At 44.4% G+C, this 23547-nt stretch overlaps 1 protein-coding gene across 9 annotated transcripts in view; it reads left to right on the top strand.

Annotated features, from left to right (window-relative positions):
- The window catches only part of LAMA3 (laminin subunit alpha 3), a 274575-nt gene that overhangs the window by 239433 nt on the left and 11595 nt on the right, over nt 1-23547 (top strand). For all 9 annotated transcript variants that reach the window (XM_042961482.1, XM_042961481.1, XM_042961480.1 and 6 more), the window contains 9 exons: nt 2531-2650; nt 3034-3167; nt 9670-9787; nt 10166-10306; nt 12163-12302; nt 13057-13188; nt 14689-14842; nt 19091-19260; nt 23046-23229. In XM_042961482.1, the coding sequence (XP_042817416.1) occupies nt 2531-2650; nt 3034-3167; nt 9670-9787; nt 10166-10306; nt 12163-12302; nt 13057-13188; nt 14689-14842; nt 19091-19260; nt 23046-23229 (1293 nt within the window). The remainder of the gene's footprint in view (nt 1-2530; nt 2651-3033; nt 3168-9669; nt 9788-10165; nt 10307-12162; nt 12303-13056; nt 13189-14688; nt 14843-19090; nt 19261-23045; nt 23230-23547) is intronic.

The following is a 23547-nucleotide window of genomic DNA, read 5'->3' on the forward strand; positions in this document are numbered from 1 at the left end:
CTACTGCCTCGTGGATCAGCCCATGGGATCTCTGTCTTTGAATGTGGGATGGATAAGGAGTTTGGGGTGTGACCCGCTCCTTCTACCTGCAGGGTGGGGACACAGACCTGATCCAACCCCCTTGTCTGGGGCTGGTCTTGACCCTCCGGGAGATTCCGAGGCTGAACCAGTTCTGAGGGTTTGGGAAGGACCTGACCTGCCTATAGAGTGTAGGGAGCTGAGCAGTCACACAGCATCTTCAGGTGGTTGTTTTCTAAAACAAGGTCTTCTTGGCACTATGTTTTGAAGTTCTTGGAGACTGAGAACCAGAAATGCTATTCATATTAGAAGAAAATATATGGAATACCATTAGTAACCAGATGAGAGAAAATGATTTTGAGCACCGCTATGCTCATTACTCAGTGAGTCGATGGGACTCTGTTGATTTGGAGTGTGATGAACCCTGACTGGCTCCCTAGGACAAGGTTTAGGATTCAGATAAGGACTGTTGTTCCTTTTAAGTAAGGACTCTGTCAGTAGACTTCAAAAAGAGGCCTTCTGATCATTAGGAAACTGTGGAAGAATAAACTTTCAAGCCTTATATCAGAAATTCCTCAGCGTATCATTTTTTTAAGTTCATTTATTTTTGAGAGAGAGAGAGAGAAGGAGAGAGTGGAGAGGGGCAGAGAGAGAGGAAGAAAGAGAATCCCAAGTAGGCTCCATGCTAATAGCAGGGCTCAAACCCATGAACCGCAAGATGACCTGAGCCAAACTCGAGAGTCAGACACTTAACTGACTAAGCCACGTAGGCGCCCCCCAGCATATCTTTCTAAGGAAAGGTCTGTTTCAAGTATGTTCCTTACGCAGTGATGGGGTTGCAGTTACAACCAAGACAGACACAGTTGCTGCCCTCAAGGACCCTATATTCTAGAGGGGAGGACAAATATTTAACAAAGCCATACTCAGTAATTGGTTCATTAATTTATCACAATGACCATGAGTGGTATAGAGGAAAGGTTTGGGGTGAATGAAGATGTGTAAAAGACTTTCTTGAGCAAAGGATGGATAATCTGAGACCCGGAGGAAAGTAGAAGACAGCATTTGAAGAGGACAGAGCAGAAGGGTGATCCCTGTGGGGAACGAAGCACAAAGAAGACTCGAAAGTGGGAAGGGCAGGGAGTCTCGGGGATGGAACCGTGGCCCTTGTGGCTGCAGCACCAGGAAGCAGAGGGAACATGGAGAAACAGAGTTGAAGGGGTGATCAGAGCCTCACAACATGTGCTGGGGAGTCAGGACTCTATCCTGAGACCAAAGGAGGATAATCAAACATGCCCGCGCTGACATTTCCACAGAGCTCTCTGGCTGTAGAGTGGCAAGAAGGGACAGAGTGGGGGCACATGGGTGGCTCAGTTGGTTGAGCATCTGACTCTTGACTTCCACTCAGGTCGTGGTCTCACTTGGTGGGTTCAAGCCCAGTGTTGGGCTCTGCACTAAGTGTGGAGACTGCTTGGGATTCTCTCTTTCCCTTTCTCTTTGTCCCTCCCCCACTCACTCTTTCCCTCCCTGAAAATAAATAAGCTTAAAAAATATTAAAAAAAAAAAAAAAGAAGTGTGGCTGAGACTGGGTGGCATGAAATGGAAAGTTAAGAAATGGTGGAACCGACAAGATTTGGTTGGAAGAGAGAGGATTAAGAGTGACTCCTAGTAGGTTTGTGGCTGGCTCAGCAAGGGGATTTCTGGTGAGAGAGTGAAAGGAGGGGAGAGAGTGGTAGGAAGGGCAGAGAGTCAGGCTTGGCAGCTGGGAGGCATGATAGAGGCATGTAGGTCCCAAGCTCTGCTTGAGATACTCAGAATTTGAGGTATCAGTAAGCCACGTGTGCAGGTGGTAACAATAAGGTAACAATAAGGTAACCAGATGTGCAGATCTGGCCCTGGGAAGACAAGTCTTGGCTGGAGGGAAGCATCTGGGCTTCATGGGCACACACCTGCATTGGGCTGCAGAAGTGACTATGACTTTGAGGCAGGTGGGAGGGAAGAGGAGGTCCTCTGAGGGCCCTCAGGGATCCCTCCACATGCGAATGGAAGGAGGGGATGCTCGAGGGGGATGAGGCGGACACATAGCAATAAGTCAGCAAGCAGATGGCGGCAGACGTCTGGGACCGTGCCTCTCTCCAAAAGGTAGCAGCCATCTTTTCAAATGATATTAATGATCTGTGTCTTTTCACTTTCCATTCATGCATGCTGCTTACGGATCGTATGAAACAAAATCATGATAACGGATACATTTATTGTGTCTTTCCTGTGTGCTAGCCACCGTGCATGATGTTGAACACTGCTTACAATATTTAACTGTCATACCCATCCTGGCAATGGGATATCACGGCACTTTCGTCCGTGCTATCAGCGGATTAGATTTTAAGGCTGGGACCTGCCTGTTCAGGAGGCAGCTGAAGCTGAGAGCAGTTGGTAACTTGAGAGTAACCTGAATCCCAGCCCTCTAGGTATTCTTTGGTGGAATCTTCTGGTAATCTACATTGTTTCCATGCTCTAGGATCGCTTCATATCTCTAAATATAGAAGATGGCAATCTCCTGGTGCGCTACAAACTGAATTCAGAGCCACCAAAAGAAAAAGGAGTCACCCACACTGTCAACAACGGAAAAGACCATTCGGTACATCCTTTGAACGTGTTCACATGAATTGATAAATGTCCTCAGTCCTTTAGAATTAAGTCAGTGCCAGGACATTTTTCTATTACCAGACTAACTTAACAGTTATTAAAGGATGAGGGACACATCTCTCAAAATCAGAATATTTGGGCATGAAATATATATATGTATATATGGCATATATAAAACATGATTAATTTCAAATGCAAACATTTCTATTAAAATGTTTTAATATTATATTTTTATCCAAAAGTTCTATGGCTCAGAATCTTCCTACCATGTATATAATGAATCTGAAGGAAATAAAAACATAATAGCTCTGAACCACGGTGAATAGGATCCTTTAATTGCCCATTGCTTGCTGACTCATCTCTCATTTATTTTAGATCCAGATCAAAATCGGGAAAGCCCAAAAACTCATGTGGATAAATGTGAATTCTAAAAAAATCAGAATTGAAGGTGAAATATTCGATTTCGGCACATACTATCTGGGAGGGATTCCAATTTCAATCAGGGAAAGGTAAGACGATGTAAAACAAAACAAAACACAAAGAGGCAGGTTACCTCTCTTCGTGGTTATGATTGCTAATGATTAGTTTACCTTTTCAAATTCCAGCAACAAACACAAAAAGTTTAACTTCTTAGTGTTAACAGTGTTAGCCAACAGAGTAAAACAGGTTGTGAACACTGGATAATGAGACTGGCTGTTGAAAGGAGAGTGAGGGAATCGCGGGTTACCCCCCCTCCCCCCCCAGGGTCCTTCTTAGGAAGAGAGAAGCCATAGGGAATGTGGTTAGTGTTGACAGTGCTGGAATAAGAATGGAGGCTGTGGCCCTGGGGCCCTTCAAGGTAGCACAGGAGAGCGCAGGCGGTTCCATGGCCTGGCAAGCAGCGCTGGGCACTAAAAGTTGGGGTTGCTGCCTTCAGGAAGTATGTCCAGAATATAAAGCATGTCTGTATTACTTGGCCTTTTGTGTTATCAAGGACTGAATAGGTACATCACTGCTTCTTGGATAATAAACACATGGATGAATTAAGTTAATGTTAGAGGAAGTGAAGCTTCATCTGAATGAGAAAAAAAATACGACTTCCAGAATGTGCTTAAAAATAACTTTTACATTTAAACTTGTGTGTATCCTCCAAAAAGGCTTTTAAATAGCTGACAATAGGGGCGCCTGGGTGGCTCAGTTGGTTAAGCGTCTGATTTCAGCTCAGGTCATGATCTTGCAGTTCAAGGGTTTGAGCCCTGCGTAGGGCTCTGTGCTGACAGCTTGGAGCCTGGAGCCTGCTTTGGATTCTGTGTCTCCCTCTCTCTCTGCCCCTCTTCTGCTCCTGTGTGTGTCTCTCTCTCAAAAATAAATTAACATTAAATAGCTGACAGTAATGTGTGGAAGGACTCCCTGGAAGGTTAGTACAGACTCTTGACTGAGTTAAGAGCACTCCCCCATGAAACTGTGTTTATTATGATTATTCTTACATGAGATCTGAGGATATTGAACTCCTTTTCTAATTTATAAATCAGGTCAAAGGAGTACTAGATGTGGTTTTTAAGGTGTTGTGTATAGGTGGTCTTTCTTCAAGAATCCTTATACATGTGGACATCGGTCCATCCATAGTAAAGAGGAACTAATATTCATTTTAAAGTTCTTAAGGTTACCCTCAAAGACGAAAATACAGGTGAGAAAGCTCTGCCCTTAATAGAGTTTGGGAGTGAATATCTTAGATTCTTTGAACTAGAAAGGACCTTGCATGGGATGCAACCTCTGAATTTTATAGATGAAGGAATTGAGAGCCAAAGAGGGGCCGTTCATATTTAGCATCATCAATATTAAATATCAGTTCAACCATGAATTGCTGTTACGAATGATCAGTAATCTTGATTTTATTCAATTAAATGTGATAAAATAGGTTAACTTAAGGAAGTCAGCACTGCTGTGCACATCTGAGATTCCCATTCATTCATTACACAAGTACTCATTGAGTGTCTAGTGACATCAGGCAGTGTGGCTGTTGCTGACAAGGCAATGATGAACTGGCCAGGACCTCAAGTGTAGCAGATGGGAGACCACAGAGTGTGGTGGGTGCCACGAAGGAGAAGCTCAGGGTCCTGTGAGTCCCCCGGAGGGAATCTAATCCGCTTGGGGGCATCAAGAAGGTGGTCTCTGGCTGGGACCTGAAGTATAGGAGCAATCAACATACATAAAGCGCCAAGAGCTGGAGAAAGCGTGAACTTCCAAGGAACTGGAGGATACTGGCGAAGCAGGCTGGGGGTGCCACATGGGGCTGGTGTGGCAAGCAGGGGCCAGAACACAGAGGACCTTGAAAATCACAGTAAGACAGCCGTTGCTGGGGGGACACCAGCAGAGAAAGGACATGATCGATTTCAACTTCTCAGTAGCTCACTCCGGTGCAGGGTAGAGACTGGATTCGAGAGGGAAAAGGCAGAGGCAGGTAGAGCAGTTGGAAGATGAGCTTATTAACAGAGGCAAGAGATGAGGGCAGCCGCAGGGAAGCAGCTGTGCAGATAAGGCAAAGGGCATGGATGCTTAGTATCATTAGGACAGCAGATGGGTAGTACTGAACGGTTGCTTGGGGCTGGGGAGGGAAGTATAAAAATGTTCAGGGGTGACACCTGGGTTTTGCTCCAGTGCTTGGGCAGATGGATGGCACTGGCAAGGAGGCAGGGGATGGGTTCGGTCTGAGCCAGGCTGAGTTCCCGGAACCTGAGAGCAGGTGGAGATGCCAGAAAGCAGTTGGACAAAGGCCTGGACCTCTACAGAGAAGTCTGGGCTGGAGAAAGGGTGAATGCAGCTCAGGTACAGGTGTTGGTCAAGCTTGTAGGGCAGGTGAGCTCACCCGGAGCACTGAGGAATTCTCGGAGGCAGCGAGGAAGCTACTGGTCAGTGGTTTGCATTTGTGCGGCGTTAGCAGAAGACCCACGGGTAGCGATGTGGGTGCCAGTGAGTCAGGATTTACGAGGAAAGGGTAGTGGGTGATAATCAAAAAGAAGTCATTCTAGTCTTGGCTCAGCCACTAGACCTTGAGTTAAGTCAGCACTCAGCCTTTCTTTGCCTTATCATCCCTATCCACTTATGAAATACGTATGTGGAAAGGCACCTGGGTGGCTCAATTGGTTAAGTGTCTGACTCTTGATTTCTGCTCAGGTCTTGATCTCGCGGTTTGTGGGTTCAAACCCTGTGTCGGGCTCTCTGCTCTGACAGGAGAGCCCGCTTCAGATTCTTCCTCTCTCTCTGCCCCTCTCCTTCTCACACTCTCACTCTTTCTCAAACAAACAAACATACATACATACATAGATATAGTTATGCATATACAGATAGATGTACATACAGAATTTTTCTAGTAATTTTTCTAGTAATCTAGTAATAAATCTAGTAATCTAGTAATCTAGTAAGTCCTAGAGTTTTCCAAACAAGGGACTACTTCTTTTTCTGGGTGAGTTTATACTTTGAGTTTTTACTAAAATCGTAAGAACATCTGGGGCACCTGGGTGGCTCAGTCGGTTAAGCATCCGACTCTTGATTTCGGCTTAGGTCACGATCCCAGAGTTGTGGGATCGAGCCTTGAGTCAGCCTGCTTAAGATTCACTCTCTCCCTCTCCCTCTGCCCCTCCCTCACTCACTCTCTCATGCTCTCTCTCTCTCTCTCAAAAAAAAAAAAAAAAGAAAAAAAGATCAAAAGAACATGGAAAATGTAAGAGATAGAAGACAGTCAAAAGAGTTCACTGGCCTTTTACTCCCTTGCAAATAAAATGCTAAGCAATATTGGCCATTTCTAGCCCTGCTTTATCCCTCTGGTGACATCTTTGATGGTCCAGAGAGTCTTGAATCTCCCTGTGATGGGGGCCACTGGGGGGCGGGTGGGCAGACAGGAATCCTACTAAGTACCCACACCCAAGCTCTGCAGGGCAGGCAAACAATCCGTCTAAAGGAGGGAGGTGTTCTGATTCCCACATAAGGGGAAGGCCCTTACAGACAGCAGCACTTAAACCTAGTTTGGAATGAAGGAAGCCAGTTGAATCTCTAAATGAAGCAGCCCTGACCAAGAGGTTTTGTGAGTGCCCTGTTCTGTCCTCTCTCGCTATAATGTATCCCCATGGGGGTGGGAGCCCAGATCTGGGAATGACTTGTTTAGGATTACAACCAGAAATCATAATCTGTTAATCCCATCTGCTTCCCATGAGAAGAGAAAATCACCCAGGTGATTCCAGAGGCTCTCAAGCAACAGGAAGTCTTTCCTGGGGAAAGACCTACACCATTGTGTCGGTGTAATAATAAACCATTAAAATGAAAATAGTAATTCTTTTTTTTTTAGCGTTTATTTATTTTTGAGAGAGAGCATGAGCAGAAGAGGGGCGGAGAGAGAGGGAGACACAGAATCCAAGGCCGGCTCCAGGCTCTGAGCTGTCAGCACAGAGCCCGATGCGGGGCTCGAACTCAAGAACCATGAGATCGTGACCCGAGCTGAAGTCGGCCGCTTAACCCAGGTGCCCCGAAAATAATAATTCTTAAAGTAAAATCAAGGATCTATTGGACATTTACTCAGTACCCAGCACTACGTTTAGGATTACATTTGGCTCTTACTGCTCTGAAATCTGTCGACCACAGGTTTGGACCAGGTTGGTCTTTGTGAGTGGATTGGCCCACAGTGTGCATACATACCCCCGTGCGCTAACCCATTCATACAGCAGCCTGCACCCCTACACAGTCACATTCCTCTCGCAAGCGTGTTCAGCCTTTGCATCCTGGACTCCGCGTGGAATTCTAGGCCTTCAGATGAGCCAGAGTGCCAAGAACGCCTCGAAGAAGAGTGGAAATAAATCTTCCATCTTAACATCTCCGCTGCAGATAACTGTTCTGTAGAAAGAGTCTCCATTCTTCCAAGTGCTAGAAGTACACAAACAGTGTAAACGTAAAGAGCAAGGACCAGTGTGTGTGCCACACCGCTCAGGTCCCAGCACTGAGGTGGCCACTTTCCTGCCGCATGACCTCAATCAAGTTGCTTGACCTCCACATGCCTCCCCCTGCTACATCTGGAACACAGTCAGAGGATCTACCTGTCTCTTAGGGCGGGGTGAGGATTCAAAGTGGGTCGAAGAGTCAGCCAGGCAGGTGGTGAGAGCTCAGTAAATGTTAGAGAAGAAAATAGCTCCCTCGAAAGGTTCTGGCGGGGCTGGAATACTAATGCCTGACACAAGATAGGTGCTGCCTGTCCCCCGGCTGCCTTTCTTCTCCGCTTTGCTTTTCTGCTACCTTCTTCCTTCAACTTACACTTGATGGAAAGAAGGACCTCAGGGGATGGTGATGGGTCTAAACCATGCGGAAACCCCACAGAGAATGGATTTTAAAATATGTGTAAATAGACAAGCTCCAGGAATGAATGCAAACTTTCTTTGTTTTCCAAGGCAAAAAGCCATCCTTATGAAATAATTAAGCTCAAGCTGCAATGCCAGCGAGGATTCATTTCTTCCTTTTCGTTCTAATGAAATTTAATTGTATGCATATTACATGTAGCTCAACTATTTATAATGACTTGAATAAAAAATGAATACAGATACCTTTCCACTTAGAAAGGTGAGCTGACTTAGGGATTTATAAGGAAATGAACCTTGGGGTTTTCTTAGTTACATCATTTGTTTAAGAAATGACAACTATTTGCCTGGACTCCAGTCAGTTCGTGTGTGTTAATGGTGTATGTGAAGTCAGCTCCAGACAGATCCAAAAGTCAAATCCAAGGGGAAATGCAAAAAAAAAAAAAAAAAAAAGAAAGAAAGAAAGAAAGAAAAGAAAGAAAAAGGAGTGGGGAATGCCAAGTTAGCCACATAGGCAGAGTTGCTGCAGCAAGAAATTCCTCTCATTACGATGACTGTACTCAATATGGGGAGAGTTACTCACCCTGGCATCTCACGTGGAGTCCTTGCTCTATACTGGGCATCATTTGAGTATGTTACACATATTAACCCGCTTAAATTCATGACAACCCGATGGAACAGATGAACATGTTCCCATCGTAGAAATGAGGATACAGAGGCACAGAATAGTTAGATCGTCTGCTCAAACCACAGGGACAGGCCTTGAACCCAGGCAGTCTGGGTGCAGAGCCCTCAGTTCTAGTGCAGCAGAATACGCCTCCCGCACTCTCACAACTGCATGCCACACCCAGTGCCCAGCAATTCCAGTGCATTCACTCTTTGTTGTTGTTGTTGTCATTTGTTTATTTATTTACTTTTGAGAGACAGAGCACAAGCCGGGGAGAGGCAGAGAGAGAGGGAGACACAGAATCCGAAGCAGGTTCCAGGCTCTGAGGTGTCAGCCCAGAGCCCAACACAGGGCTTGAACCCATGAACTGTGAGATCATGACCTGAGCCCAAGTTGGACGCTTAACTGACTGAGCCACCCAGTCAGTCCCCATGAACTTGTTTAATCCTCACAGTGCTTTCCATTGTTCTGGCCTGGCATCAATTCAATACCAAGCCACATTTTTCATCATTGACTAGAACACAAATGTAACAGTTTGTTTCTACTGAGTTAACGGTGACTAACTTAAAAGTGGATAGAAAAAAAAAGAGCTAAGAGTTTTCTAGAGCATTCTCAGGTCTAATAAGTGACTTCTTTATTAATATATATTTATATAATATTGATAGTATATTAATTTGTTAATATACTTCCTATTCACCATGTACCACCATTACTCTGGAAGGGGAATGGGCAATTCTAGATCTTGTACATTTTCTGTCTCTATACTTTTTGAGGGCACTGGCCATTCTTCTGTCAACACTATCATGTTTATTTTTAAAGCTGAGAATGCAGAATCACACTGAAAGGAAGTAGATTTTCTCAGCTTCACAAAATAAGTAGTGTTACAGAAATCCCATGAGAACAGACACCCGTAAAATAAATACCTGTTTATGGGTGAAAAGTAGCAGACAAAGTAGAGAGTTTCAGCTCTAATTCTCAGACAAGCCTGGTCTGGTACACCTCTTCCTTTTTTGTACCCCAAATCAGGTTTAACATTTCTACACCTGCTTTCCGAGGCTGCATGAAAAATCTGAAGAAAACTACTGGTGTTGTTAGGTTGAATGACACTGTAGGAGTAACAAAGAAGTGCTCAGAAGACTGGAAGGTGAGTACTGAAAACCTTGTAGAAAAGTACTGCTCCCCAACCAACCCATCTTTGGTATTCATTTACACATCAACTTTTGAGTCTCCCAGTAGCACACAGTATTATGATGAAATGGTTCATTTATACTCCCTACATATTTGCAAGATACAGAACGCCTTCAGGTTTGCAAGCTAAATTTGTAGGAAAAAAAGAATACCGACTATACACACAAAAACGCAGATGATTGGTAGATTATCATGCAGAAAAGCAAACTCTTTTTTTCCCGAGGCAACATAAACCACATTAATCAGCTCAGGTGAAGTGACATAGAATAAGATACTGGATTTCAGCCATGAAATGATTCCAATGCCAATAATGTATTCTGTGTTTGCCTTTCAGCTCGTGCGATCTGCCTCATTCTCCAGGGATGGACAATTGAGTTTCACCAATTTGGATTTGGCTTTTCCCAACCACTTCCAGGCCTCCTTTGGATTTCAGACCTTTCAACCCAGTGGCCTATTATTAAGTCACCAGACAGAGGTATGAAATATTGCATGAATACTGAATAAGATTTAAACCCGACTCAAAGTTTGATGTCAAAAACAGTAGAGAGATTTTGAAGGTAAATTAACTAGGCATTTTATCCATCATCACAGGGTGAAGGACATTGTATATTTCAACCACGGAGGTTATTGTTCTTCCTGGGACAAGTCCTAAAAGAAAAAAGGCTTAGGAAGTACATTATGGTTTACAGAATTGAATTTATATGTATTCACGGACCCATTTTCATTTCTCTTGGGTTTATTTTAGGAGTTAATGTGAATTATACTGTTACATGTAATGATGTAGCTTAAAGTTTTAGATCTAAGAAAAAATCAGAATATATCCCCACTGTTCTTTTTTGATTCTACAAAAGATAGTTCTTCAGATTCCTTTTTTGCATCATCAGCTAGTTGTACAAAATTTACATCTGGGGAATAAGGTCCTTTGCTCTTTGTTCATGTACAACAGCAGGACAGAATTCTCTTCAGCAAGCAGGTACCCTCTGTAGATTTATAAGGTTTCACTCGTGTTGTTATACAGGGGTAGAAGTCAACTAATAGGCAGAAATCCCCTCGTAGAATGAGGAGGGGGTTTAAAATAGAGGTAGAAGTAGAATACTGACATTCTTGGATTTGTTTCTTCAGGATTGTCAACACAACACAACAGGCATCCAACATTTGTTGAAAGACAGAATGGTAGCCGACTCTCTGATTCTGTGGCTATATCATATTAGAAGGTCTCTTTTCTCGTGATATAGTTGCTCAATCAGCCTTTAGAGATCTTTTTTTTTAACTACCCCCTGAAGAAGCACGTACCAGCATTTTTGACTGCAAGAATGCCCTTTCTATCAAAGTAGGATGATATGACCTAGTTCTTTTGACACCCAACATTTGTTTCCTTTGCTGAGGATAGAGATACTGAGTATACAGTATACAAAACGGTCGAAAGCCAGCGTAAGAGTTGACTTAGCAAAAGAGGAGATCAATCCTAGACTTAGAAATCCTAGAAATATCCTAGGAACATTGCCCTCAACTTCATAATGGGTTAGCTAAGAAATACATATAAATTGGCATTCTTTTATCCAATTTATAATGAATAGTACCAACTGAAAAAATCAAAATATAAAGCTGACAATGGCTACAACCACATGCTGGAAAAATTGTTTTAGCCTAAAAGCTCATTATTGAAAATTGCAAAAAAAACCCAAAAAACAAAAAACCTGTACATGGTAGAAAAAAAAACAACAGGAAAATTCAAATGACAACTACCGACTCTACACATATTTTTTAATTAAAAATCCACAGAAAGAATCTAATCATCTTGCCAAAATTTAGATCTGCAGAGTTTGATGTCAGAAAATTGAACCTCCTTGAAATTATGACCAGAAAATAAAAAATTCCTAATGACTAAAGAAAAGATATCATTGTTATAATCATATATGGAAAAACAGTTGATGAATGAAACCTTCATCACACAATTGATTGAGGAAAGAGTTGATCCTGATGAAAATAACATAAGCACATTGAAAATAGAAATAGAAAAATTTAGAGATGGCTTAACTATTTTGTGTAATTGACGGAGAAGTTAAATTGGTTTGTGAATGTAGTTCCATAAAATGCTTTTGACAGATTCATCAGTGTTTAAACAATTTGGATAAGACTTTTATATTCATAAACACGGAGTCAAAATAATCAAAAATAATCTTTAGCTCAAAATAGCAAAGTCAAAACATTTGGGTCAAACCCACCTGACTGTTTTATGCATGGTTTTGATCAGAAATTCAGTATTGATACACCTGTAATCTTGAAATAGAAATTAATGACATTGACGGGCATATGCTGTGATGATTTCAGGCAAATAACCTGCAGGTCACCCTGGAAGATGGTCACATCGAACTGAACACCAGGGATGGAAGTAGCCCCATTTTTAAATCCCCCCAGACATACACGGATGGTTTGCTGCACTACGTATCTGTAATAAATGATGACTCTGGGTGAGTGGAATGGCCCTTCTGCCAGAGCTCTTGAGACTTTTATTTCGGTTAATGGAATTTTCTAGTATCTTTTTTGTGAAGTATGTGTCCTTGATGCTGACACTGTTTTCCTAGTAAGATTTGCCTTCTTCCTGGTTCTGGATCAATTTCCTCATAAAAAAAAAAAAAAATCAATCAATCAACCATGGGATGGATGTACAAATTGTGGTATATTCAAAATGCAGGAGTGAAACGGGTAACAAGCAAAAAGATCTACCACTGTGTGGGGTGACATGAGTGAACTTCCCAGTGTACTGCTGAGTGAAAGAGGCTGCACGTAAAAGAATCATCTCCTATGATTTCATTTCTATAAAATTCAAAAACAGGCAAAATTAATTTCTTTTCTCAGTATTCAGGATAGTGGTCATACCCTTGGAGGGAGAGAAACAAGCACAAGGCAGGGTTCCTGGGTGCTGGTCTGTTCTGCTTCTTTATCTGGGCGCTGGTATCATTGGTATATTCACGTTGCAAAAAATTCACTGAGCTGTACACAGGATATGTGAACTTCCTATACGTATAGAATACTTTAACAAAAATCTGTGCCAGAGAAATACATGGAAAAAAATGTAAGTGCTCTTTAAAAATAAATCTGGTCTAACAAGTTACTTTAGGTTAAAGATACTGAGTCTGAATCGAAGACAGTAAGTTGACCACATGATGAGAAACGTTTCTTCCCTGCAGTTCTCACTCTTGTTTTGTCTTCCTCCTTTTCCAGACTCCGGCTTCTCATTGATGACCAGCCTCTGAAGAATAACCACAGGCTAAGACACTTGTCAAATTCCCAGCAAACCCTGCGTCTGGGCGGAAGTCACTTTGAGGGTTGTATCAGCAATGTTTTTATCCAGAGGTGCGTCCTTTCCTGTGTGTGTGGCTGTGGCTGTGAGAGCCGCCTGCCTACAGGGAGGGCATCTCCTTGCTCTGGTAGCACAGCTGGATGTGTCACCACGTGCTGCACCAGGCCCTCATTCCACAAACTTGCCCATGCCTTCTTAGACAAGATACACACGTTAAAAACAAACCACCTCCCACAAAAACTTCCCTGCCTCCCTTTGTGGGAGCAGCTTTGGCACATAACCTTGGAAAAGGTCTAATCAAAATTAATTTTTGGATGATGGCCCTGAGAATTTTCCAAACTGAAATTTCACTTCATTTGAATCAAGACTGCACGTTTGATTTAATCAGAATCTGTCCCATTTTGGGGGCTGATAGCTTGCATGGGCCAGTGTACTTCTGGGAAACCAGACCACCATACTGTCAAACTCAAATGTATCTCTCTAGAGAGAGAGGAGCCTGGTGCTAGCGTGCAAATGTTTAGATGTTCTTTTCTTTTGATTCAAAATAATCACCTTATTTTTATTTTATTTTTTTATTTATTTTAATTTTTTTTAATGTTTGTTTATTTTCGAAGGAAAGAGAGACAGAGCGTGAGCAGGGGAGGGGCAGAGAGAGAGAGGAAGACACAGAATCTGAAATGGGCTCCAGGCTCTGAGCTGTCAGCGTGGATGCTGACGCAGGGCTCGAACTCACAAACCGTGAGATCGTGACCTGAGCTGACGTCGGTCGCTCAATCGACTGAGCCACCCAGGCACCCCATAAGTTTATTTACTTATTTTGAGAGAGAGAGAGAGAGAGAGAGAGACAGACAGACAGACAGACAGACAGCACACAACCCGGGGAGGGACAGATAGAGAGAGGGAGAGAGAGAATCCCAAGCAGGCTCTGTGCCATCAGCACAGATGATCACTTTTAGATAAAAGGCAAAGCCCTGCCCAGGGCAGAAGGGGATCCCAGGACTGGTAAGGAAACTCAGGCAACCTGTTGGAAGCTCGGGGGCTCCTATTTTCCATCAAGGCTCAGACACCAATCACAAGATAAAGCAGATTTATCTGTGAGACTCCCCTACACAAGTGCACAAGATAAAAAGCCTCCTACAAACTCACTTCTAAGGTTCCCGATGTCCACCATCACTCTAGATCATCGACACCCACCTTTCTCCTCTCTGCATATTTCATGTTCATATTTCTAGATGACACTTGTTCCAAAGAAAGAGCTGTAGTATACTGGCTTTGCCCCAGCCCTAACCATTTAAGTGAATACAGTTTCTCAGGCCTTTCTGCTGGCAAGACACCATGCTGGGTATTTTAGGGAATGCAGACATGGGTAACAGCACATTCTCCTTTTCTGAGCCCAGTGCCTCCTCTAGACACAATGTACAGGTAGGAGAGGAAAGTTTACCTAGAAACCATGACAGTAAGAACGTGTATTCTTAAAGCAAGTTCTCGTGCCAGTGCATCTTCCTTGAGATGTCAGAGTTTGGCAGTGGTTTTCTTTTCTGCCCTCATTCCAGGCTCTCAGAGAGACCTGCAGTCCTGGACTTGGCCAGTAAATCTACCAAGAGAGGTGTGTCCCTGGGAGGCTGCAGTTTAAATAAACCACCTTTCCTCATGTTGCTTAGAGGTTCTACAAGGTTTGACAAAGCCCACACTTTCAGTATCAACCAGGTAAGTGTACCCTACACTGGCTTTTGCTTCTCCCCAGAGGATTCTCGTGAGCGATTCCTACCCCACATGAGATGTTGGGGAAAGGGCTGGGGTGGTGTTAGGGGTGCAGATCACCTGATCCCTTGGTGGTCAGTGCCTCCAGGAAGTGGGATTGATAGGTCATCAACAATTGGATTATGCCAAAATGTGGAAAAGGTTTCCGTTTTAGCTTTTAGTTTTGTATCTTGATGAAAATTTGGCAATTTTTTGTAGACAGAACAAATTGAATCTCCGGTTTCTCAATTCCTATACACAATGTCTCGCTCTTTTGATATTCCTGTTGTGTACCCAACAGGTATAGTGATTTTCTCTAGAATACAAGGGTCATGCCCCTTCCCCTCCCCATAGACAACCCTCCACCCTGGCTCTTAAGACAACATAAACACATGCACCCAGGCCTTGCCAATACCAGTGTGGTTTGACCTTGACTGCACACTGGAAACATCTGGGGAGCTTTTAAAATCCCAGTGCTTGGGTTGCATCTCACCTAATTACATCAGATGCTCTTGAAATAGGTCCAAGTGGCAGGAGTTTGTAAAGCTTCCAGGTGATTCTACTGTGCAGCACTAAGGCTGAAAGGAAGTAAAATCTCGTTTGGAGGAGCAGAAGCATTGTAATGAATTGGACACAGCATTAGGACTTAAAGAATTCCTTGCTGTGGCCGAGGTCAACACTATGACCTCCCCGTGTCTGAGGTTACAGTTAATACGATTAATGGGTATTAGTGAGCACCTCCTATGCGCCGGGCATTGCGCTAAGCTCTTTAAGTGGCTTTTCTTACTACATCTGCAAGTAACCTTGTGAGGGATGTATTATTACTGTACTTCTATATGACCATACTACAGTAATAGTACAAAGCAAGTATATTACTAGCCACATCTTACAGAAAAAGATGCTGCACTTTAGAAAGATAAGCAATTTTCCCAAGCTCCCACAGATAGAAGGTGCAGTAGGAATTCAAAACCAGATAGCTTGATCCCACAGCCTGCACCCTCCTAAGAGCAATGTGCTTCTGTTCAGCACACTTTTCTCTCAACGTCAACCCCCATGCTACTTGTCTGCCAACATTTCCCTTGCTGCACGGTGATTTGGAGAAGTTGAATAATAGTCCATAATAAGAAATGTTTTATGCTACTACGAAGAAATATATTTTATAGAGGGTAGTCATTTTGCTGATATGAAAACAACATCTTTAGGACTGCTCCATCAGGAATGAAATCATATATTCATTTTTTTTTCATTGTAAGGCTGAGAGTTACTGAGAGGCTAAATTAACACAGTGATGGTAGAGATGGAGAGAAGGAAAGGGGTTCAAAGCTATTTAGAAGATAGAATATACAGGACCCAGATGATAATTGAATGTGGACGGCAAGGGAGAGGCAGGAGTTAATGTAATTCTGAGACATCTAGTCGGGGTTATTGGATGGGTGGAGATGCCATTTCATGGACATAGAAGAAGGACAAGTATTTGGAGGAAAAGAGACTGGGTGGAGTATATTGTATATTGAGTGACAGGTGCCTGGAGGACATCTACAGAGAGAAAGCCATCAGGGACTGTCTCTGAGTGGGCCTCAGTGGATGGGGGGCAGAGGCTGGGTCCAACCGATGCGGGAGCCGCCAGTGAATACGCAGTATTTAATTGTGCCCCTGTTCTGTGCAACCCCCAGATTTGACGGAATAAGACATTAATTTTGCCTCCAAAAGCTCAATAATAGAAAGAAAGCAACAAAGCTTTGTGGTTAAGTACTAGACTTGGGGGTCAGACTTACTGGGTTTACACCGGGCTTTACCACATATTAGGTGTGTGGCCGTGAATGATTATTTAACCTCTCAGCGGGTCTATTTCCTGAAACACAAATGCAGATATATAAAGCAAGATCTCCTAGTGTTGTTGTGAGGGTTAAAAGAGGTGCTAAACATCCAACATGTAGAAAAGTGCCTGGCACATGGTAAGCATGTGATAAATATCGGCTGTTATTATTATACACACTAATAACCTCAGTGAAAACAAAAAACGTGCAGCAGGCAGGAATTTCCCTGCCCCACAAATCAGGGGGGTTCTTCTGGAGGAGGTGACACACGAACTGGGTCTGGAGCATGGGTTGGATTTAGACAAGTAGATGTTGCTTTGCACGAGCAGAAGCCCGAAACCAGGAGGCAGGATGTGGGTGTAACTCGGGTGCGTGACACTTCCCGTACATCTCTCTGATCATCACCAGTCTGCGTACTATCTCTTTCGGTTCTCACCACACCCCTCTGAGAGCAGAATAAAATGCCAGCTCTACAGGTCAGGAAACGGAGTCTCAGAGAGGTTTAAAAAAAAAAAAAAAAAAAAAAAGGCAACTTGCCCAAGAGCACCCAGTCAGTACACGGTAGACTCAGAATTCAAACTTAGAGCTGTAGACCTTAAAGAATGTTCTCTTCAGACCACATCCTGTGGCCTCTACAGGGTTGGAAAGCTTGGTGAACAGGGGAAATTGGGTGGAGGAAGGGGAGTGACAGAGGTAAGCTCAGAATTCCACATTTGAGCCCCATCAGGGATAGGATGACTTAATGTAATTTTGACATTTTTCTGTAGTCAACATGAAGCCTTTGAAAGGATTGCTTTAAACCATGTTTAAAGAGTAACAGGCAGCAGCCTGTGGGATGGTTTGATGAGGGAAAGTTCTATAGACAAGGAGTCAAACTGGCAAACTACTGACAAAGTCCAGGCAAGAGAGTCAGGAGTCTGGCTTTCAGGGCAGAGGGACTGGGAGTGGCAGTTGTGTCACAGAAATGAAGTAGGACATGGAAACTGAACTCAGGGAATAGGCAAGGGAGGTGGGTGTCCATGATGGCCAACATGTAGGGCCTGGGTGCCTTGAAGGAGGTTGGTGCCATTATGAGAAGGAAGAGTTGGTGACAAAAGGTATTTATGAAAACTGTTCATCTCGATGTTACTGCTATTGCCACACAAAGAAGACTCAGGGAGGGAGCGAGGCCCCAGTAAGGAAGCTCCATTAGGATCCAGGGTGGGCTGGATGTGAAGCGGTTTTAAGCAATTCATTTAACTCTCTGGTGGGTATGATTGCCCATCTCCACTCACCAATGTGTAAACACAAAACGTTTTAAATAAGTGGTATCGAGTTTCTATTCCAAACACCCTGTCCAGGAATCAGGTCCAGGAGGGTAACCTGATCTTGGAGGAATTTAAATTTGTTTGGAAGCCTTTAGCCGTTAGCTCCAAAGTAAAATGGTTTATGATAAGAAGATCTATAGGGTCACGTAATGGACAGTTCAGGGACAGGTAGTGTTTGAGGCCTGGCCCATCTCAGCTCCATCCTGCGTAGTTCAGGGCTTTGTATCCTCACGGGATAATGCTCAGCACCAGACCCATGGATCAGCTCGTCTTTGTTAGCAAAGACGTATTTCTCAGAGGCCCCATCCCCTGTTTCCCCTCAAGGTTCATTGTCCAAGAGGGAGGTCACATGTTCATTCCTCAATCTGTCCCTGGCACAGCAAATCCCCGCCCTTCACTTTGACAAATAGAGAACCCAGTGGAGCACTGGGTCTTGTGGGGACTGTGGACACATGATTGCAATCTGGGCTCCACAGAGCAGAGAAAACGGGGAGAACAGCTGGAGAGTCTCAGTTTCTAACAATTTTTCCATCCCTACTTGATATTTATTAGTTATTTTTTGGCATTAAAACTCAGTTCTGTTCAAAAGCTCAACGTGTCATCTAGCCTAGGACACATTTCTGTGCATAGGTCAATTCTGACTAACGTGGAGACAGGCCATGCCTCCCTCCCCACCCACACCTTCTGGTTCTTGCTCTCTGTTTCTTTCACTGTCCTGCTGCACAAACCCAAATGAATGGCTCCAAGGAGAGGTGGTAGGCTGGTGGCTCCGTGTCCTACTGGCTGGCATGGCATGGCATGCTGCTGCCAAATGCTGGCTCTCTCAAGGGACATGACGATTATTCCACAGCTCCATGGAGGGGAGGGACTCTGGATACCCTCGGGTCCGAGGTGCAGCAGCTGTCAGGAAAGAGACCAGACTTGTATTGGATGGGAAGAACATGCATCCTCCCCGAGGATGAATTCATCTCTATTGAATTAATCTCCTAGGATCACAGTAAAAACTGCGAGAGGCACTTAGCAAGATAAGTATTCTTTACTCTTCCCCCTGATGATTAGCTGTCCTCAGTTTTTGCTTCTCTCCCTGGCAGCCATTGCAGGACACACCAGCGGCCTCCCCAAGGAGCATGGAGGTGTGGCGAGAGGCCCAGTCTTGCCGGCCACCTCCCCGGGCCCAGGCCAGTCACGGAGCCCTCAGGTTTGGGGACCGTCCCACCAGCCACTTGCTCTTCACGATTCCCCAGGAGTTGCTGGAACCCAGGTATTTGTTAATTTTCCTGCCCCCACACCAACTCAGAACCTGACTCAACAGTTGCTCAACAGTTGTGCCCCGGAGCAGGCTAGCCAGCGGGACACCATGCACCTGTCCCTAATGAAGCGGCACCACCACTTCTGTGAAAGAAGGTGCTGGCCCCCACGGGACAGGGAGCGTGACTGCCCGAGCGTGCGCCCTCCCCGCAGCCGGAACACACACACAGTGGGGGCTGCTCGGTGGCCAAAACAACCCTCCCAACCCCCGGCCAGCCCTGGTGGAGGATTGACGGTGTTCTAAAAATAAGACTGACACTTCTTTTCGAAGCTGCTATTTATTTCTGTTATAAATCACCTTTCTTGTCTGCATTCTATAGTCAGAGAAAAATAATCCTTTTAAGTAGACTCAGTGCCAGATAGATCATATTTAGAGACCACTTTTGGACTTCTTGTGCTAACAAGTCGCATCACTTTTGGGGAGGAGGAAGTGAAGACATATTAATTATGTTGGATAAAAGTAGGAAAACAAGGTTTGCCATTTTCATATGATTCAGAGACATAAATAACAAGGTGCCACAATTCTGTGAAGGTTCATGTCCAGAAGCAGAATTTCCCAAGGGTCAAAAAGGCCTGGCTTTGAGACTGAGGTTCAGTCCCCACTCAGCCACTTGCTGGCTGTGTGACCTCGGGCCATTTGCCAGTTCGGTCCTCTGGGATGCACGTTCAAGATGGGATTAGACGTGCAAGAGATGTATTGTTCCTGTGGGAGATAAAGGTGGAGGGAGGGGGGCTGGCAGGGAGAGCCTTCGGCTGAGACAGGAATGGTGCCGTTAACCATGGGGCAGCAGGAAAGCAAAGGTCACCCCTTAGAAGAGTTGAGCATAAATGGCCTGGCTCTAGTTTTGCTGCTGAGCTCAGTTCTTGGCTGGGAGTCATCCATATACCACTGCAGACCTGAGGGCACGGCAGAGGGGGACTGCCAGCCACCGCACCCCCACAGCACGTTCACTCTGGAGACTGGAGTAGCAAATCCGCGGACACCATAGGCTAGAGTTCAGCTTCTTTAAGCCTCAGCTTTCTCTCCGTAAACTTGGCATCATTATGCTTGTCTCGCATGTTTTTGCAAGTTGCTTCATCTCTTTGAATCTCCATTTTCTCATCAGCTAAATGTTGATAATGCTTTCCTTGCAGGGAGGAGACGTAGTAGCTTGCAAGGGGCTGGCCCTCACATACTCAATAAGCAAAGTGTACGATTCACAGGCAGATGTGAAGGCCGGAAAAGGGAAGGGTGGAGTTTGGAAGGAGAACCCTATGCCAACAGCTCCCCAACTCCAGCTGGGATCCCTGATTTGCAAGAACTGTGCTAGTGGAGACAAAGAAGTGGGGTCCCACTCAGTTATTAGCCCTTCCCGGGGCTACCTGTCGGGAGGAAGCCCCCACTCCCGCGGACTGTGCCCTTGGCCAAGCTGAGCTTAATGACCATGGTCTCTGTGCAGATGCTCCCGGCCTCCCCTCCCACCTGCGTGGGCTCGGAGGCTTCTCTACCAGCCCTGCCCTCCCCTCTCCCTGCAAAGCCCCCTTCTGTCTCACATCTTCTCTCTCATCACGTTCAGTGTGGTGAGTCCTCTGGCTTCTTCTGAGGATTTGACCCCAGCACCTTCCCTTGCAACACTAAATTATATGTAATAAATGGGAAAGCAAACATTTTTAAAGGGAAAGTGGAAAAAAGTAATCATTAGCAGATGTAACTTTTGAATTATACTAGTCTCAAATATTCTAGCAATCGGAGTGTATTTCCAGGATGCTACCAGTCCAGAGTATGGGCTCTTCCATCGTTCTCATTCTCATTTATATCCTGGCAATTTTTGGCCTCTCCTTTAAAATGCTGCACCACTATTTTATCCTTGTGACGAATGCATAAAAATGCCACTTTGCTCCCTGCCTTATTCTCCTATCCACCAGCAATGAAGCGTCATAGCTACAGTATCATATGCTGGGATTTGAATATGGTACCGTCTTTTTTGGGTGTTAGTCAGTTAGCCTTTTATGAAAGAAAGCTGCTTTAAGAAATAACTCTGAAAAGCAAATGTCAAGTCTGATAACCAAGCCCACATATGTAAAGTACTTTAATTCTGTAGCAAGTTCGAATATCCTCCTTAAATTGGCTAACCCTCATTCTCTAAACCTCCGCACGCAGCTACACCAAGAGAAATATTGAGCGGTGTCACCATCTGGTTGGTTTAATTTAACAAATATAGATTTCTTTTTCATTTTGAAGAACATCACCCTCAAGGAAACTTGCTAATCTGAAAAATTAAAGCATCTCAGTGTTTGCTCAACCTCACAGTATTAAAAAGCAAAGAGAAGTAACAGTGTCATTTTTTTCTTCCGCTTCCTGGTTCTGCCTCTGAGTTTTCCATTTACCATTTCATTCAGCTATTCAGTTAACTATTCAGTTCAGCTGAACTATGTGTTGACTGCCCGCTGTGTACAAGGCACTGGAGATAGAGCTTCAAGCAGGAGAGACCTAGTTCCTGCCCTCTGTCTGGGTTGCGCTTAGACATAAACCAAAAGGAGTGGATGATGACAGCCTACTGGTAACCTGCGTCCTCCACCACCTTGTCACGCTGCACTTTCAGGTACCCCTGTCAGTGCACCTATGCGTCAGAAACAGCTAAGAATGAAACATCCATCATTGTATTCCCAGTGCCCACCGCAGGGCCTCATACATACTACACTCTCATTAAATATTGTTGGATGAATGAATAAATGGGTGGATGGGTGGGTGGGTAAGTGAGTGAATGTGAGTTCTCCTGCAAAATTAATCTTGCTCAACCAGATGTGCATATGATATGTAACCATCATGCAAAGGAATATTCACTTTCACTCTTTGCTTTTACTGCATGATGCTTGCTTAATTCCTGTTCCATTGGAGCTGGGATATTAAGGTCCAAGAAACATAAAGGTGGATGGGAGAAGGTGGGTCTGTACTTGCCCGCCTCTGTGTTAAATATGTCTAACAGAAAGAAAATGCTTACCTGATTCTTAAATCAAATCCTTGTTACTCAAATTACTCCCCCCCCACACACACACACACAACTTCCCCTTACAATGTTCCACTCCTTGCACATATACAAAATAGAATGATATTCACTGGGTTAAAAAGTTACTGGCTGCTAAGTGAAATGAGCTGTTAGTCACAGAAAGGCGAATACTGTGTAATTCCACTTATGTGAGAGACCTCAGTAATCAAATTCAGAGAGACAGGAAGTAGAATGGCGGTCACCAGTGGTACAGAGGACAGGGAATGCAGAAGTGTTGTTTGCTGGGTACAGAGTTTCAGTCTTGCAAGGTGAAAAGAGTTCTGGACACTGGTTGCACAGTCATGCGAATGTACTTAATGCTACTATACACTTTATAAAGGCTGAAATGGCAAATGATGTATATAAATTACCATGATTTGTTTAAGTGCGGATTTTTTTTAAACAGTAGGGCATCTTCGTTCTTGCCATATGCTGGAGCTTACACCACCGTCTCGGTTTGCCCTAGAGTTTGCTCATTATTCCCCAATATAGTAAGAAAATTATACATAAAACTTTTAATAGCTGGGCTACAATGGCTTTTAAAACTTTCTAAAGAAATAGGTCATTTAATCAGTACATGCCTTAGTTCATGCATTTGAATCATGGGGGTTTGGGTGTCTGTGCCTCATCCCCTCTCCTGGCTTCAGGGACTCAGAAGAACACTAAACACGTCTATTCTCCTTCTTTGCCTTTTGCTTTATTTTCCTGACAGGTCACTGTTTGCTGTGGACGTGCGGACAGCCTCCTCCAGAGGGCTTGTGTTTTACACGGGCACTAAGAGTTCCTATATGGCTCTTTATCTTTCAAAGGGACGACTCATCTTTGCTTTGGGGGCAGAAGGGAAAAAGCTGAGGCTCAAAAGCAAAGAGAAGTGCAATGATGGGAAATGGCACACGGTAAGACCTGGGGCTGTGTGAGCCCCTCCCCCTGCTACAGAATTCACTATGGAGTACCTGGAAAGGAGTGTCCACATTCTGCCAGCCACAGAAGCACAGCGCTGGGAGAGCCCGTGTGGCCGGAGGCACTGGGCACCCCCATGTCTTCGCACAGGAAATGGCTGCATGTGCTGGGCAAGGATGTTGTGCACGGATGCCTCAGTGCCCAGATGGGCTTTACTGACCACTTCTTCGGGGTCCTCGCCCTGCCTCCCTGGGCTGTGTCCCCTACCCCCTTCCCACCCCTGCTTCCTGGACAATTTCCGTCTGTCAAGACCG

Source organism: Panthera tigris, chromosome D3, assembly GCF_018350195.1.
Source record: "Panthera tigris isolate Pti1 chromosome D3, P.tigris_Pti1_mat1.1, whole genome shotgun sequence".
Taxonomy (NCBI): Eukaryota; Metazoa; Chordata; class Mammalia; order Carnivora; family Felidae; genus Panthera; species Panthera tigris.